Source organism: Centruroides vittatus, unplaced genomic scaffold (assembly GCF_030686945.1).
Source record: "Centruroides vittatus isolate TY-2023 unplaced genomic scaffold, ASM3068694v2 contig_2190, whole genome shotgun sequence".
NCBI lineage: Eukaryota > Metazoa > Arthropoda > Arachnida > Scorpiones > Buthidae > Centruroides > Centruroides vittatus.
This window is the reverse complement of record NW_027121367.1, coordinates 46,117-59,639: the sequence shown is the minus strand read 5'-3', so window position 1 is coordinate 59,639 and position 13,523 is coordinate 46,117. Positions and strand designations below refer to the sequence as shown.

At 27.5% G+C, this 13,523-nt stretch overlaps 2 protein-coding genes across 2 annotated transcripts in view; one reads left to right on the top strand and one right to left on the bottom strand.

The window, feature by feature from the left end:
* CCT3 (chaperonin containing TCP1 subunit 3) overlaps positions 1–13,523 on the bottom strand; it is a 51,641-nt gene that overhangs the window by 25,161 nt on the left and 12,957 nt on the right. Inside the window, exons 3-8 of the mRNA XM_067265271.1 lie at positions 12,179–12,229; positions 11,211–11,273; positions 7,391–7,487; positions 6,135–6,255; positions 5,036–5,116; positions 320–425 (exon numbers count right to left, since the gene is read on the bottom strand). Of these exons, the coding sequence (XP_067121372.1) occupies positions 320–425; positions 5,036–5,116; positions 6,135–6,255; positions 7,391–7,487; positions 11,211–11,273; positions 12,179–12,229 (519 nt within the window). The remainder of the gene's footprint in view (positions 1–319; positions 426–5,035; positions 5,117–6,134; positions 6,256–7,390; positions 7,488–11,210; positions 11,274–12,178; positions 12,230–13,523) is intronic.
* The window catches only part of LOC136970811 (uncharacterized), a 424,253-nt gene that overhangs the window by 410,474 nt on the left and 256 nt on the right, over positions 1–13,523 (top strand). Inside the window, exon 2 of the mRNA XM_067265279.1 lies at positions 13,218–13,473. Within this exon, the coding sequence (XP_067121380.1) occupies positions 13,230–13,473 (244 nt within the window). The 5' untranslated portion in view covers positions 13,218–13,229. The remainder of the gene's footprint in view (positions 1–13,217; positions 13,474–13,523) is intronic.

Sequence of the window (13,523 nt, the reverse complement as noted above, 5' to 3'; positions counted from 1 at the left end):
ATTTAGTACTGTACAGTACAGTACTTGAATGAACGTTACTACAAACAGCTTGCATTCACTGTACTGTACATGTAACCTGCCTGTATTTCAATACTTTGTTATTCAGTGTTAATATATTACCTTTTATGAAAGTTTTAATTACTATTTACTGCAAAGAATTTTTATTACTTACTAAAAAATTAAAGATATTATAATTAATAAATGATATATACTAATTATTTCAATTTTATAAAAAATATTAAAACTGTAGAAGAATCTTGTAGATCTAGCTGATTTAAAGATTATCAATTCCAAAATATGTAAATAAATTAAAAATTACCTTTTCAACTTTTGCATATCTTTTAATATCAATTTCTTTTCTTCCATTTTCGTCTATATGAACAGTTTTCACAGCATCTAAAGCTATTTTACAAGCCATTTCTCCCCTAATTAGAAAAAAAAATATATGTTTGAAATAAAAATTTTTGTTTATGTATAATACATCAGAAAAATCCTAAGCTGTCATTGTTATATAGTGTTTTTAACCGAATTTCTTTAAAGCTCCAATTCAGAAATTCTGATTAACACATTTTACTATGTAAAATTTTAAAAATTAATTCAATTTCTTAAAAAAGCAATTTATAACTATTTTGTAGCATACATTTGTCTATAAACAAATATTGATACTAATCACGATACTATAAAATTTTGATGACTAAATTCAGAATAAGTTTTGCATACAACTCAGAGAATTACTTTTATGCTAACTATTAAATCATTTTTCATTTACTAAGGAACAACATTACAACTGTAACACTTAACAATCTTAAAGTTGAAAAAATAAAAAGTTGTGTTACAAAATATCACAATATAGTTTACATTCTTAACTTAGCTAATAATGAATTAAAAAATAAATTCAAATCAAACTTCAGATATTCGAATAATGAAACAAAATATAATGAAAAGTGATTTCTTATTTCATTAGATGATTATTATTGGCTTTTGTGAGATAATATTCTTCATTCAAAGATTAAAAGTTTATTTTTAGAATTAGTTTATAGAATTTTTTAGTATTAATACCTTATACTTTTTAACTTCTTGTATTTCTATGTGAATTTTTCTTTTTACAAAGCATTAGATTGTATAATGTTCATTATTATTTAAATAATACATTTCTTAAAAAAAGTTATTTTGAAATCAATAAATTCAACACTAAATACAAACTTTCCTTCATTTGTTTTTACTTTTATTTTATCATAGTGTAACATATTCTTCAAAACAACTCAAATTTTAAGTTTATTAAAGAAACAGCCACTTTCAAAACTATAATAAAAAATTTTGAATAAAAATCGAATAAGATAAAAATTATGACAAAATTTAATTTTTTAAAAGTGCTTTTTATTTAATTAACAATACAGCCAATTAAAAAAAAAAAAAAATTAGAGTTGATTTCATCTATGCTATTATTATGAAATAAATTATTACATTATTAAACTAATAACATTAAAAAACTAATAATGTTAACAAACTAATATTGTTATTATTTTAATAATTTTGTGTTTTATTAATCTGAAAATATATATACAGTAATTTAAACATTTAAAAAGTATGAACAAATTTTAATCCACGTTTTTCATAAAACTATGCACAAGGTTTCAAGCAGGATTGGATTTACAAGATCCAAATGAATCTTGTAAATCCAATTTCCAATTAGAAAAATATTTTTTTTTTAGTAGTAGAAAGCCAAGTTCAAACCAATCAAAGATGCAATTAGATGACAATAACAAGTGCAGCCTGAAGCATGCCCTTAATACTAAAGTTTGTCTTAATTTCAACTTCTTGGCCAAAAGATATAGGGTATTAGATAAAACCTACGAAAAGAATGATACATGATAAGGTATGTGGTAAGAAAACAAAAGTCTGAATTAGAAATACCATCTCAAGAACAGAGGCAACAGCATCAATTATCCATTCTCTTCAAATGTACCAGCAATTTTGTGGATTCTTATACAGGTACTCCTCACTTTACAACCGAGTTCCGTTCCAACAACTACGTCATTATTTGAATTGGTCGATAAGCAAGGAGCTTGCGCCGGGAATATAGGATCGTTGTAAAATTATACAAATTATGCAACAAACTTCAAATTTATTCATAAAAAGACTAGTGTAGTACACTATTAGCCTATTATAGTACACTTAGTGTGCATGTCACTATTCGCCACTGATCGACACTCAAACTGAGAAAGGGGATTCCCTGAATTGCAGGTCGAAACTTGATTGGTCGTAAGCAGATAGGTCGTAAAGTGAGGAATAGCTGTATTTTAGGGCAGAGACAGTTGAAAAAATTCTTTTGACTCTGGCAATGTCTACCTTGAATTTTACTATTGGTAACTCAAAAAACACTTTTTAACACAATACAGCTTGAAACCTTACACCAAATATTACATAAAAAAAAAAGTAAAAACAACACTAAGTGTGGCATTAACAGTTTTTTATTTCTGCTAGTGCTTTCAACAAACATATTCATCATCTTCAGGTGAACAAGATTTAAAAATATAGAACACAATATTCTAATGTAAATGAAATAAATATAATTTAAATCAGAATTAAAAGTTGTTATGTACATGATCAAAACATCATAACAACTTTTGATCACGCACATAATGACTTTTAATTTCAATTTAAATTATTTTTTTTCATTTACATTGAATGTTGTGTTCTATATTTTAAATCTTGTTCACCTGAAGATGATGAATATAAGTTCGTTGAAAGCACTAGCAAAAATAAACTATTAATGCCACACTCAGTGTTGTTTTTATTTTCTTTCATTAAATACTTTTTGTTTATAAAAAAATTTCTTAAAAAACACACATTTTGATAAATTTAGATATCAAAAACATATTCATTTATATCCACACCAAAATTTTTTACACATAGCACATAATGTGCTCTATACTTTCTATACTTTCAGAGAAAAGCTTTTACCAATTTAAATGAATATATTCACAACACCTAGAGAGCATTACCCTCTACATAATGTATGCCAGACCTGGTATGTTTTTGTTATTACCCATCTAAAATTTACAAAATGTCACACAATACATCACTGACTGCATTTGTAAAAAATATCTTAACATTTATATTTTATTGTTATTTTTTGTGTAACACACACATATGCTATGTGAAAAAATTGAAACTAACTAGTGCATGAGTCTATTGATTGATTGATTTTAGATGCTAGCAATGCAACATTTGGGCAATCTGTCAATTGAAAATATGCCTTCTGGAAGGTCTTTTAAAGAAAACTGGATCCTATTCAGGCATTATCAATGTGAAGAAAACCTGGAAAACTTTACAAGCCAGCTCATCAACCTAAGTCAACTGCCAGTGTTTAGGGATCAAATCTGCTTAGCTGGGGTGAGAAAAACTATTTTACAAACCAACTTTTTTAACATTAATCTTTCATCAGTAAAAACTGCACTAACTGTGAAATTAAGAAACTTTTTCTTTGGTCTGGAATAAAATCACTGTCATTTATACCAAATTATTTTTTTGCATTTTATTATATTTAATTTTTTCTTTAAAATGATTAAATTTAAATCAATTTTTAATAATTAACTAAAACAAGTGAAATTCTTTCAACTGATTAAGACTACATATGTTTTTTTATGTACTGAAAACTTTTTCCAAGATAAATTCATTATATCCAGTTTTGATTCTCACCATAAATTTTAGTACAACTTTTTGTAGAGAAATTTTAAATAAAAAAAAATTCAGATACCAGTTCTATCTTTCTTATAAAAAGAATCATAGTGTGACATTTTAAAAAAGAGAAACATCAGAGTAACACATGTCAAATTTGCTAGAGTCAGATGTGACGTAATCATTGATGACAAGAATTACTATCCTTTCCTGACTCCTCATCTTATCTATATCTTACTTTGTGAAGAAAAAAATACCCAATAATAAGGAAAAGATTTTTCTTGCAAGGTGAAATTTGGAAAAAGTTCTTGGCTTACAGTCATTTTTTGTGGAGTCAAAAAGAGCCAAAAATCAAGAAACTTATATAACTGCGTGCAGTGAGAAGAGATTGGTCTTTTATATCCAAATGCACTATAAGAGGTATCTTTTTTGGTCCAATCTGACTCGCTACATACATCAGACTCAAATAATGCTGGTTGAGTTGGGTGTGAATTTCATACCCAAAGAAAACAACCCTCCAAACATAACTTTGACTACTGAACAAATTTGGACTTATCATAAAGGACTGATCCTAGTTAATGGATGACATGCAAAATAAAGCCAGTAATTGATTAACAGAATGAAGAAAAAGTTGATGAAAGCTCCAGACAGCTGTTGGTAAAAACTCATGTCTGTAATTTGTTCCATGATTTACAGCTCTGCTAACAAGCAGTCTTCAGTATCATTTAGTTTTACAAATTTGTTGTCAATATATTATCCTACTCACACAAATAGTCTTATCATTTTGTAGTAAATTCTGAATAAATTATACTTTGTAATGTAGGTGTGCATTTATTTTGAATACTGCATTTATAAAAAAGTTAAAAATGCTCATTTTTAAAAAAATTTCATTACAATAGATACTCTTCAAATTATAATTTGATTTTTATAATAGATTTTGATGTCATTAATAATAAATCTATTCATCCGCAATCAAAAATCACAATAAAATATAAATCAGATAAAAAATTATTACTAATATCATTAAATTTATTTACAAAATCATTTAATGATCTGTTACCACTCATGGTGCTATTCTTAATTGCTCTTGACCAGTTATTTTAGTACTTTTAGTATGACAGTATACTACCACTAAGTGTAAGAAAAATTTTATGCTATTATTCTACCATATAATTTAAAATATCAGAACTAAAAAAATTCACATCAACTTTCATTTCAAACTGTTAAGTTTTTTACTGATAAAAGTATTCGAAATATCAGAGATAAATTGTAATTATTCAAATTATATAAAATGATGATTTTAATAGTTGTGATTAAAAAATAATAATAATAATACTAAAATAAAATCACTTACCACTTTCCAATGAATTTAGTTCCAATGCAACTTTTAACTATATCAATCATTTGTTTTTCATTATTCATATCAACTGGAATACTGTAAAAAATTACAATTAATGTATGAACCATTAATATATTAATTTTTAATTAGATCATATTTTGTATTTATACAATTTTCCTCTTTATATTATCATCAGAATTATACTACTTTCAATTAAATAAAATTTATTGAATAATACAGGGTGGGCCAAAAAGTCACTTTACCATTTAAAAATGAAATAACTTTTTTACTTTTATTTTATAAGTTTCTTTTTAAAATTATAATGTACACATCTTGGAGATTTTTTTGGCCTAAACAATTTTAAATGATCTTCGTTTTCCTCTTCACAAAGTCAAGCTCTTTCTGTGGCACTTACTAGTTACTAAATTTTTGTTATCATCAAAAAATAGAGTTTATTTTATCATATGGCATATTTGACATTGAATACCAAGGAACTGTTTAACTATTCTGATGTTTTCTTATAGTTTTCTGTTTTAGTCTGCAAGGCAAATATAAAAATAGACTAATCTAAATGACAGATCAAATGTCAGCAATTAGTTACATTTTTGTGGTTGCAATCCTTTTATGATAGTGATCTTAAAATATTTGTGTTTACTATATTAAACATTATATATATATAGCCAACTACAAAATGATATTGCCTAAAAAACTGTAATATATATAATCATTGATAAAAATCCAAGAACAAATATACAATTAAATATTCTGTATAAAAGAAAAGGAAAAAAAAAAACAAACTCAAAAACAAAATATTAAAAAGTGTTCTTCTAATCTGTCCTTTTATCACACATCTCATATGGAACAGTTGATCTTTATTTTGAGGCTCTTCTGTGCCTCAATATGTAAGAATATATACATAATAGTCTTGTAAATGAAAAACTGCATAAATTTTTTCATATAAAATAATTACATACTTAACAACAAAACTTTTATTGAGACAAATAGCTTGATTAATTCATACTTTTAATATCTTTTAGAATTATAAATTTATATTTAACTTTCTTGGAAGACTATTTGCATCTATAAAATATTAAAAATAAATAAGTGTTCTTACCAAACTTTTTGTCGAAGAGCTTGTAACATATCTTCCAATGCTAATCTATAAGCACTAATAATTAATGTAGGATGCATATTTTGTTCTAAAAATGTTGCTGAGGCTGATAGTAATTCACCAGCTAAAAATTAAATAATAATTTCATTTAATATTCCAAAAGAAAAATTAAATTACTAAAATAAAGAAAAACAATAAAAACAGCTTGCATCACTTAAATTACACTTTCAATTTATTTTTGAATGAAACAGTAAAGTAAATAAATAATACAAGGGTGGTTCAACTTCTGTCTGAAATTTCAGTAATGGTAACAAAACTGTGTATACAGTCCCAACTTATGTTTTTTCTATATGAACACCTCTTCACATACTGATACTTCTCTTATCATTTTGACATTGATGCAAAGCCTGTAGAATAGAAGGTTTTTATGCTTATGTCAGAGCCATTCCATGATAAACTTTCCAACTTCAGAGTTCATTCTGAGTGACCTCGTCTTCCAAAGCTTCCTTCAAAAGACCTTTGGTCCTTCAAAGGTGATAATCACACAATGACAGATCCAGATGGTAGACTGGATGATTCAGAATTTCCCAAGTAAGTCCATTGATTGCCTCAACCATGCACTGGGCTGTGCTCTGATACCAGCCAAAAGACTATTTTGCAGGCAGAGTACTGTTGCCAAAACAATGGGAAAAATGTTAGAATTTGGAAGGAAGGGAAGTACCTAGAGAAAGAACATAAACTACGACTATGTAACACACACAGTTCCATCACAATTACTAAAATTCTGGACAAAAGTTGAACTGCCCTTGTATACAATGCTTAAATAAAATTCTAATAACATTGAATACATATGTTTTTTACATATTTTATAAGCTTTATATACATATATAATTGACCAAATCTGAATGCTAACGGCATACTACAAATAAATTCTACATAATTCAACAAATAATATACTGTATATATATTCTTGTGTTTTCATTTATAATAACTAAATAAATTTTTATAGTGGAAAAATAAACTTTAAAACAAAAGACAAATATATAATTTATTTTCTTTCATTATTTGTTTCAGAAATTTAGTTTGTGTCTTAATTTCATATTTAAAAAATGTTCTAAATGTAAAAGTTAATAAAAATAGTATATTTCAAAAGCACTTAAAAATCAATAATTTAAAAGATCATTCATTTATTCTATTATTATACAATTAAATTTATTGAAGTAAATAACATTACAAATTTAAAATATTTAAAAATTTACCCAAAATAATAACAGATGTAGTTCCATCTCCAACTTCCTCATCTTGAGTTCGACTAATTTCAATCATTGATTTAGCAGCTGGATGTTGCACTGTTATCTAAATTTTAAAATGTTTACATTAAAACTTACAGCATGATTGTATAAATACAATAAAAACTCAGCACACAGAAGCAGTGTGTGGAAAAAATGTCAGACCAGAAAGTGTTAATAAATTTTAATATGCCATTTACCTAATCTACATAGTTTGCTGTCAATATATTTGCCTAGACCAAGGGTGGGAAAGTGCGGCTCGCGAGCCTCATGCGGCTCTTTGCATAGACATTTACGGCTCTTTGGACATAAACTCCAATTTCCCCTCATCTCAAGCAGCCTTATAACTCCAGTTTATGAGATAGAGCCGCCGAACAAACTTTGACTTGTACGGCATACTCTCTACCACTCTTTAGCCCGCCCGCACATGACGACACTTGCGTTGATCAATATGAATCGTATGCGAGTGGTAGCATTTGAAGCATATCTATATATATAACCCATTGAACGCGCGTCCATCCATCCGACGTTTGTCCATGTAACATTATGCCAAAAAGACCACTAGAAGAGCCCGTCATGTGTCGTATTTCGCATATTTAAATTAACAATATAAATTATTAATTACATTAACAGTATAAATTATTATTATTCATTTGGTCAATAGCCAATAGCAATATAAAATAATTCAGTATATTTGTAATAGGAATTTATTATTGTCACGGAATGCCTGTAACGCTCACTAGGGGACGTCTTTCAACACAGTTGGTCGGCGATCAGTCAAGCATTTAAGCCTTGATGTGGCTCTCTGGTACTTTTGTTATCCTTAACAAAAGTACCAGAGAGCCGCCAATTTGGCTCTTCTCACTTGACAAACTGCCAATCCTTGGCCTAGACCCACAGGGATCTGTAGACCAGACATAAATTTACAGTGTTTTCAGATGATGCTTTCAATGATGTCAAATAAAGAAAGCAGTTAAGTATCTCAGAATAAACAGATTTATGGAAGAAGGCAATTGCAACACTTGAAAATCTTGCAAGAAGGGATGACTCACAGGAAGACTTTCTATAGGAAACTGACTATTCAGGTGTTAAATTTGTAAAGAAAACCTGAAAAACTTTATGTAGCCAGTTCACACTGGTGAGATGCAAACCTGTGAAAACTACCAGTGTTTTATCCATTAAGACATTGATGGGGCTAAGCCAGTATTAATTATCATGCCCAGACCCAGCATGTGTTATTTTAAAATTTCAAGTAATTTCAAAAAATTATAATGTTTTAATGAAATTATTTAGATGTAAATGTATGTAATTTTTCCTATTAACTTTAGTTAAAATAATTTAACTTAAATAATGTAAAGAAATATTTTAGAAGTTAGACAAAAATGGCTATGGTAAAAAATAATTTCAATATGAAAATTTTCCTTTTTACAATATTTTTTTTTGTTTGTTACTTGAAGTTCATCCTTAACTGAAATTTTTGAGCCATATAAAAATTCATTCCGAGGTTGTCATAAATAAATTTTGTATTTTTTGATGTCAAAAAGTCCATTAATTATGGTCTGTGCTAAAAGTAAAAATAATCATTTATGGCACTGAATTCAATTTTATTTCTATTAATCAACATATTGCATCAAGTTTATAATTGTACATGCTATCCAATGATGATGAAAACATGTGCTTAAATTAAAGCATTTTTTAAATTTAAAATATTTATGTTAACTTATCAGTTTAGCATTGCAAGGCAAATTGTATGGTAGGCCTACTTATTTATATGTATGATTTAATTTGAGTTTTCCAAACTATGTAATAATAATTATTAATTGATTCATAAATTATGGTTTTATTTTGTCTGTAATAATTTTTGGGGAAACTTTGGGTTCTGAAAATATTCTGCATGTCTTTTCATAAGTCACATTGTATCACATTACTTCTTGCTGCCTGCAGATGGTTACACTTTTTCTAACTTATTGTGAACAAAAAAAAAAAAAAAATCAACAAAGCAGCCAGGTGGCAAGTTTCCTGACTTTCCCTGAACATTAATGAAAATCTCTGACTTTCCAGGTACATAGGAACCCTGTATTTAGTTCCCTAGCACTATTTGTGTTTATAATTTTTAAGTATATCAATAACCCATAAATGCATATTTGTTCTAACAATTTTACAAGAAAGTCTTTTATACATTATATAATTAGGGCTGATTTTTCTCACTTAACTTTGATGTCATGCTACTATGCACATTTCATTAGTAAAATAACTGCATCTTGTCTACCCTTAGCAACAGGTTTGTACTGTTCCCTAAACTATTGAAATTTTTAAATTAAAACCTTACACAATGCAGTTTTAATTCATTAATAGCTACTAACAATACTACCATACACTTTGATTTAAAGTTTAGGAGTACAATAAATATGAATAAGATGCATTTCATTCTGTTCAAAATTATACTATTCATTTTTACTCCAACATCACTATTCTCAATTTACCACTCTCATTGATACTGTATTTTTATTATGATATAAAATTTAAACCTTCATTAACTATTACTTGACTTAAAATATCCAACATATTATCTAATATTTTATATTACCCGCTCCATTTTATACATTTTTTTCTGTAATATTAAACTATTATTTAATTAGCATTTCACAGTATATTTTGATTATCTAAACTCTTAATATCATATCATGAAAAATGAGATTAACATTTTACACAATATGTTAATGAAATGCATTTTGATTGCCATGATGTCATGTTAATCAAATGAAGCTTGCATCTATTTTATTATGAAAGAGCTTGTTTTATAAGGATACCAAAAATATAAAATCTCTTCAAATAAATTATCTGAACATTTATTTCCTACTTTTTGAATCTGTTACTAAATATAACATATAAATCAATCATAAAGTAAAAATACTACATTAAACTGCTAAAAATATGCAGTAACTGATAAAGCCAAAATAAAAAAGGATTTCTATAAATATAAACATCTTACGAAACCTGATACGTTACAATACTACTTCAACTGCCATATAAAATCAAGCTACATATTGGCAATAATAATTATAAATTACTAATAAATTTGACCCTAGAGCAAGGGTTGCCAAACTTTTTTGATCATCGACCTCCTACAAGTTTTTGAAACCTCACATCAACCCCCACAAAAAAGTTTGTGTTACAAGCAAAACAAAGCACTTACTATTTTAATACATTTCTTTTTCATTTATTGGATATTTGTTAATAAATTTTTTTAACTAACAATCAGTGAGACAGATAAGGTTGATCCTTAGCTCCCCCTTATCCTTAGCTTAAGCTAAAGATATTCACCACTTTGGTGACCCCTGCCCTAGAAGGAAGTGTTAGGTGTCATATCATATTAAATTTAATAATTATAATTTAATTAAACAATTTTAGATTAAACTGGAAGAAAAGAATCTGCCTGGAGCAGGCCTCAAACACACAACTCCTACTTGCCATGCAGATGCATTGCCAATTATGCTAACTGGATCTCCAGTCCAATCTCGATAATTGGCAATAATTTATAATTATTATTGCCAATATATAGCCTGATATTATACGGCAGTTGAAGTAGTATTAAAAGAATTCTTAACCAAGTTTTTAATGTGAGAGTATATTCAAATGTAAAGACAGATAAATACTCAAACAATTATTAATACATAAAAACAGAAAAACAAACAGAATAAAGAACAATAGTTTAAAATTTTTTTCACCAGTCCAATCTTTGAACTTATTGAGTGGAAAGAATAAATAATAATAAATTAGAAATACTTACTTCTCGAAGAATTGCATTGCCATCATTTGTCATCACAATTCCACCCATTGGATCCATCAACATCTGTAAACATTATTATTATTTTATTATATTGTATTCTAAAGATTATTATTATTATATATACAGTAGAAAGTCGTAAATCGGAATCAATTGGGGACTGGGGTTGTTCAGATTAGTGATTTGTTCTGATTACCAATTATGTACAAAAAAATATATTAACTTGTCCGATGTTCAAATTTTTCTCCGTTGCGTGTCGCTTCGTGTTGAAATTTCGTTGATTTTAAGCCCAACGAAAATTTTTATAATAATAATCGAGGCAATCGTATTGTTAAAAATTATTTCTTCATTTTGTACAAACAAAATAAATATATTGAAGAATATAAAAACATGAAAATTATACTTTAGAAGTAAATTTAGTATCAAAAACGTTCGATTCAGCACGACACAGTCCGACTGAAAATCGTTCCGATTACTGGCGATTCCGATTAACGACTCTCTACTGTACTGATATATAAATAAATAAAACAGCTATTCAGTCATCAAAATTAATATATAATTTCTAAGGATGCTATCAATTAAAAATTATTTTGACACTGAAAAACAATGAAATGTACAGTACCTGATATACCAAATAGCATTAAATTAATTAAATTATTCTGAACATCAAATTTCAAAACTTAGAACATTTTATATATATAATAAAACATGAAAAGGTACCTTAACTCAGAAGAATAATTTCTCTGTGTAGCAAAGAAAACAATCAAAGTAAAAATGTTGATTTTTAACTTTCAATGCCAGGTGTTTCTAGAAACATTTGGAAACATCTTGAACATTGGACATACAGAGTAAATTTATAATTTTTTTTAGATGCTCCTCTTAATCAATAGAACTACATACACTCAAAAAATAAAAATTGATTTTTCTGACTCAAGATATCTTTTTATAGATCACATTATATATACAATTACCTTTAGCATGGCTCTTGGACCCAAGCATGTTCTTATGACATCAGCTACAGCCTAATAAAAATAAAAATTTATATATGATTTTTTTTGTATTTAATTATTCATTAAATATTAATTAATTATTAAAATATTACTAATAAATAATTATATGAATTTTTACAAGCAATTATTTTTTATTAATATTTTTTAATAGTTAATAATAATATAATAATAATAATTAATAGTCTTTACAAAAAAAATTATTACAAGTAAGGAAAAAAAAATTTAAGTCAAGCCAATTGTTCCATGCAATAGATCAGAGGCCAGAATATGTCCAATTGAATGAATGATGTTTAGGGAAATTAAAGCAGTCCCAGAGAAATTTGTGCTAGAAAATTAAATTACAGCAATAGCCACAAAAATGTTACAATAAAATGGAATAGTGTCTTGACTATGTCTGTAGCATACAAGGTGTGTTCCGTAAGTAATGCAACCAAATTCATAAAAAATCATTTATTGAATGTATTCTTACGATTAGTCAAAAATCTTCAAAATAGCACCCTTCTGCATCAATACACTTGTGAAGGCGATTTTTCCAGGCCTGGAAGGCATTCTGCAAGGCCTTCTCCAGAATGTCCTTTAGAGCCGATGTAACATAAGCCTTGATGTTTTCAATCGTGTCCCAATGTTTTCCTTTCAAGGCTCATTTTAAATGAGGAAACAAAAAAAAGTTGGCGGGAGCCAGGATAGGACTGTAGGGAGGCTAGGGAACCAATGGGGTGTGGGTCAAGGACTATATACTACAAGGATAGCCAGATCCCTATTCTACAATGTTAGCCAGGAATGCAAAGTTAGTGACGTCAGCATGAGACCTGACCTCTTTCTTTACATGTATCAGCATGTGCACGTGTTTAGTTTTCGCTTTAATATTCGTCCAATTTTGTTATTAACAAAGTGATTTATTTTAATATTTCTGTAATTGTTTATTTGACTAAGTTGTTTATAAGGTAAGATGATTTAAATATAAGTCATTAAATATTTAAAGCTATATTTTTATGTTTAGGTGAAGGACAAAATGCCGGGTACTAGGTGTGCTGTATATGGTTGCAATAATAACCTTCTTGCAATAAAAGCTAAAAGAGAAAATGTAACGTTTCACGTGTTTCCTAGACAAAAAGACTTAATTTCTAAAAGCATTAGGTCTGAATGGATTAATCGTTGCAAAAGGGGCGATAAATTTAATCCAGATACAAGTAGAATATGTTCTGTTCATTTTGTTCAAAGTGATTATGAAAGAGATTTACAAAATGAATTGTTGGGTAAGTCATAAGTACAGTTCATTCATATAAATTACTTGTTTTTGTGCGTG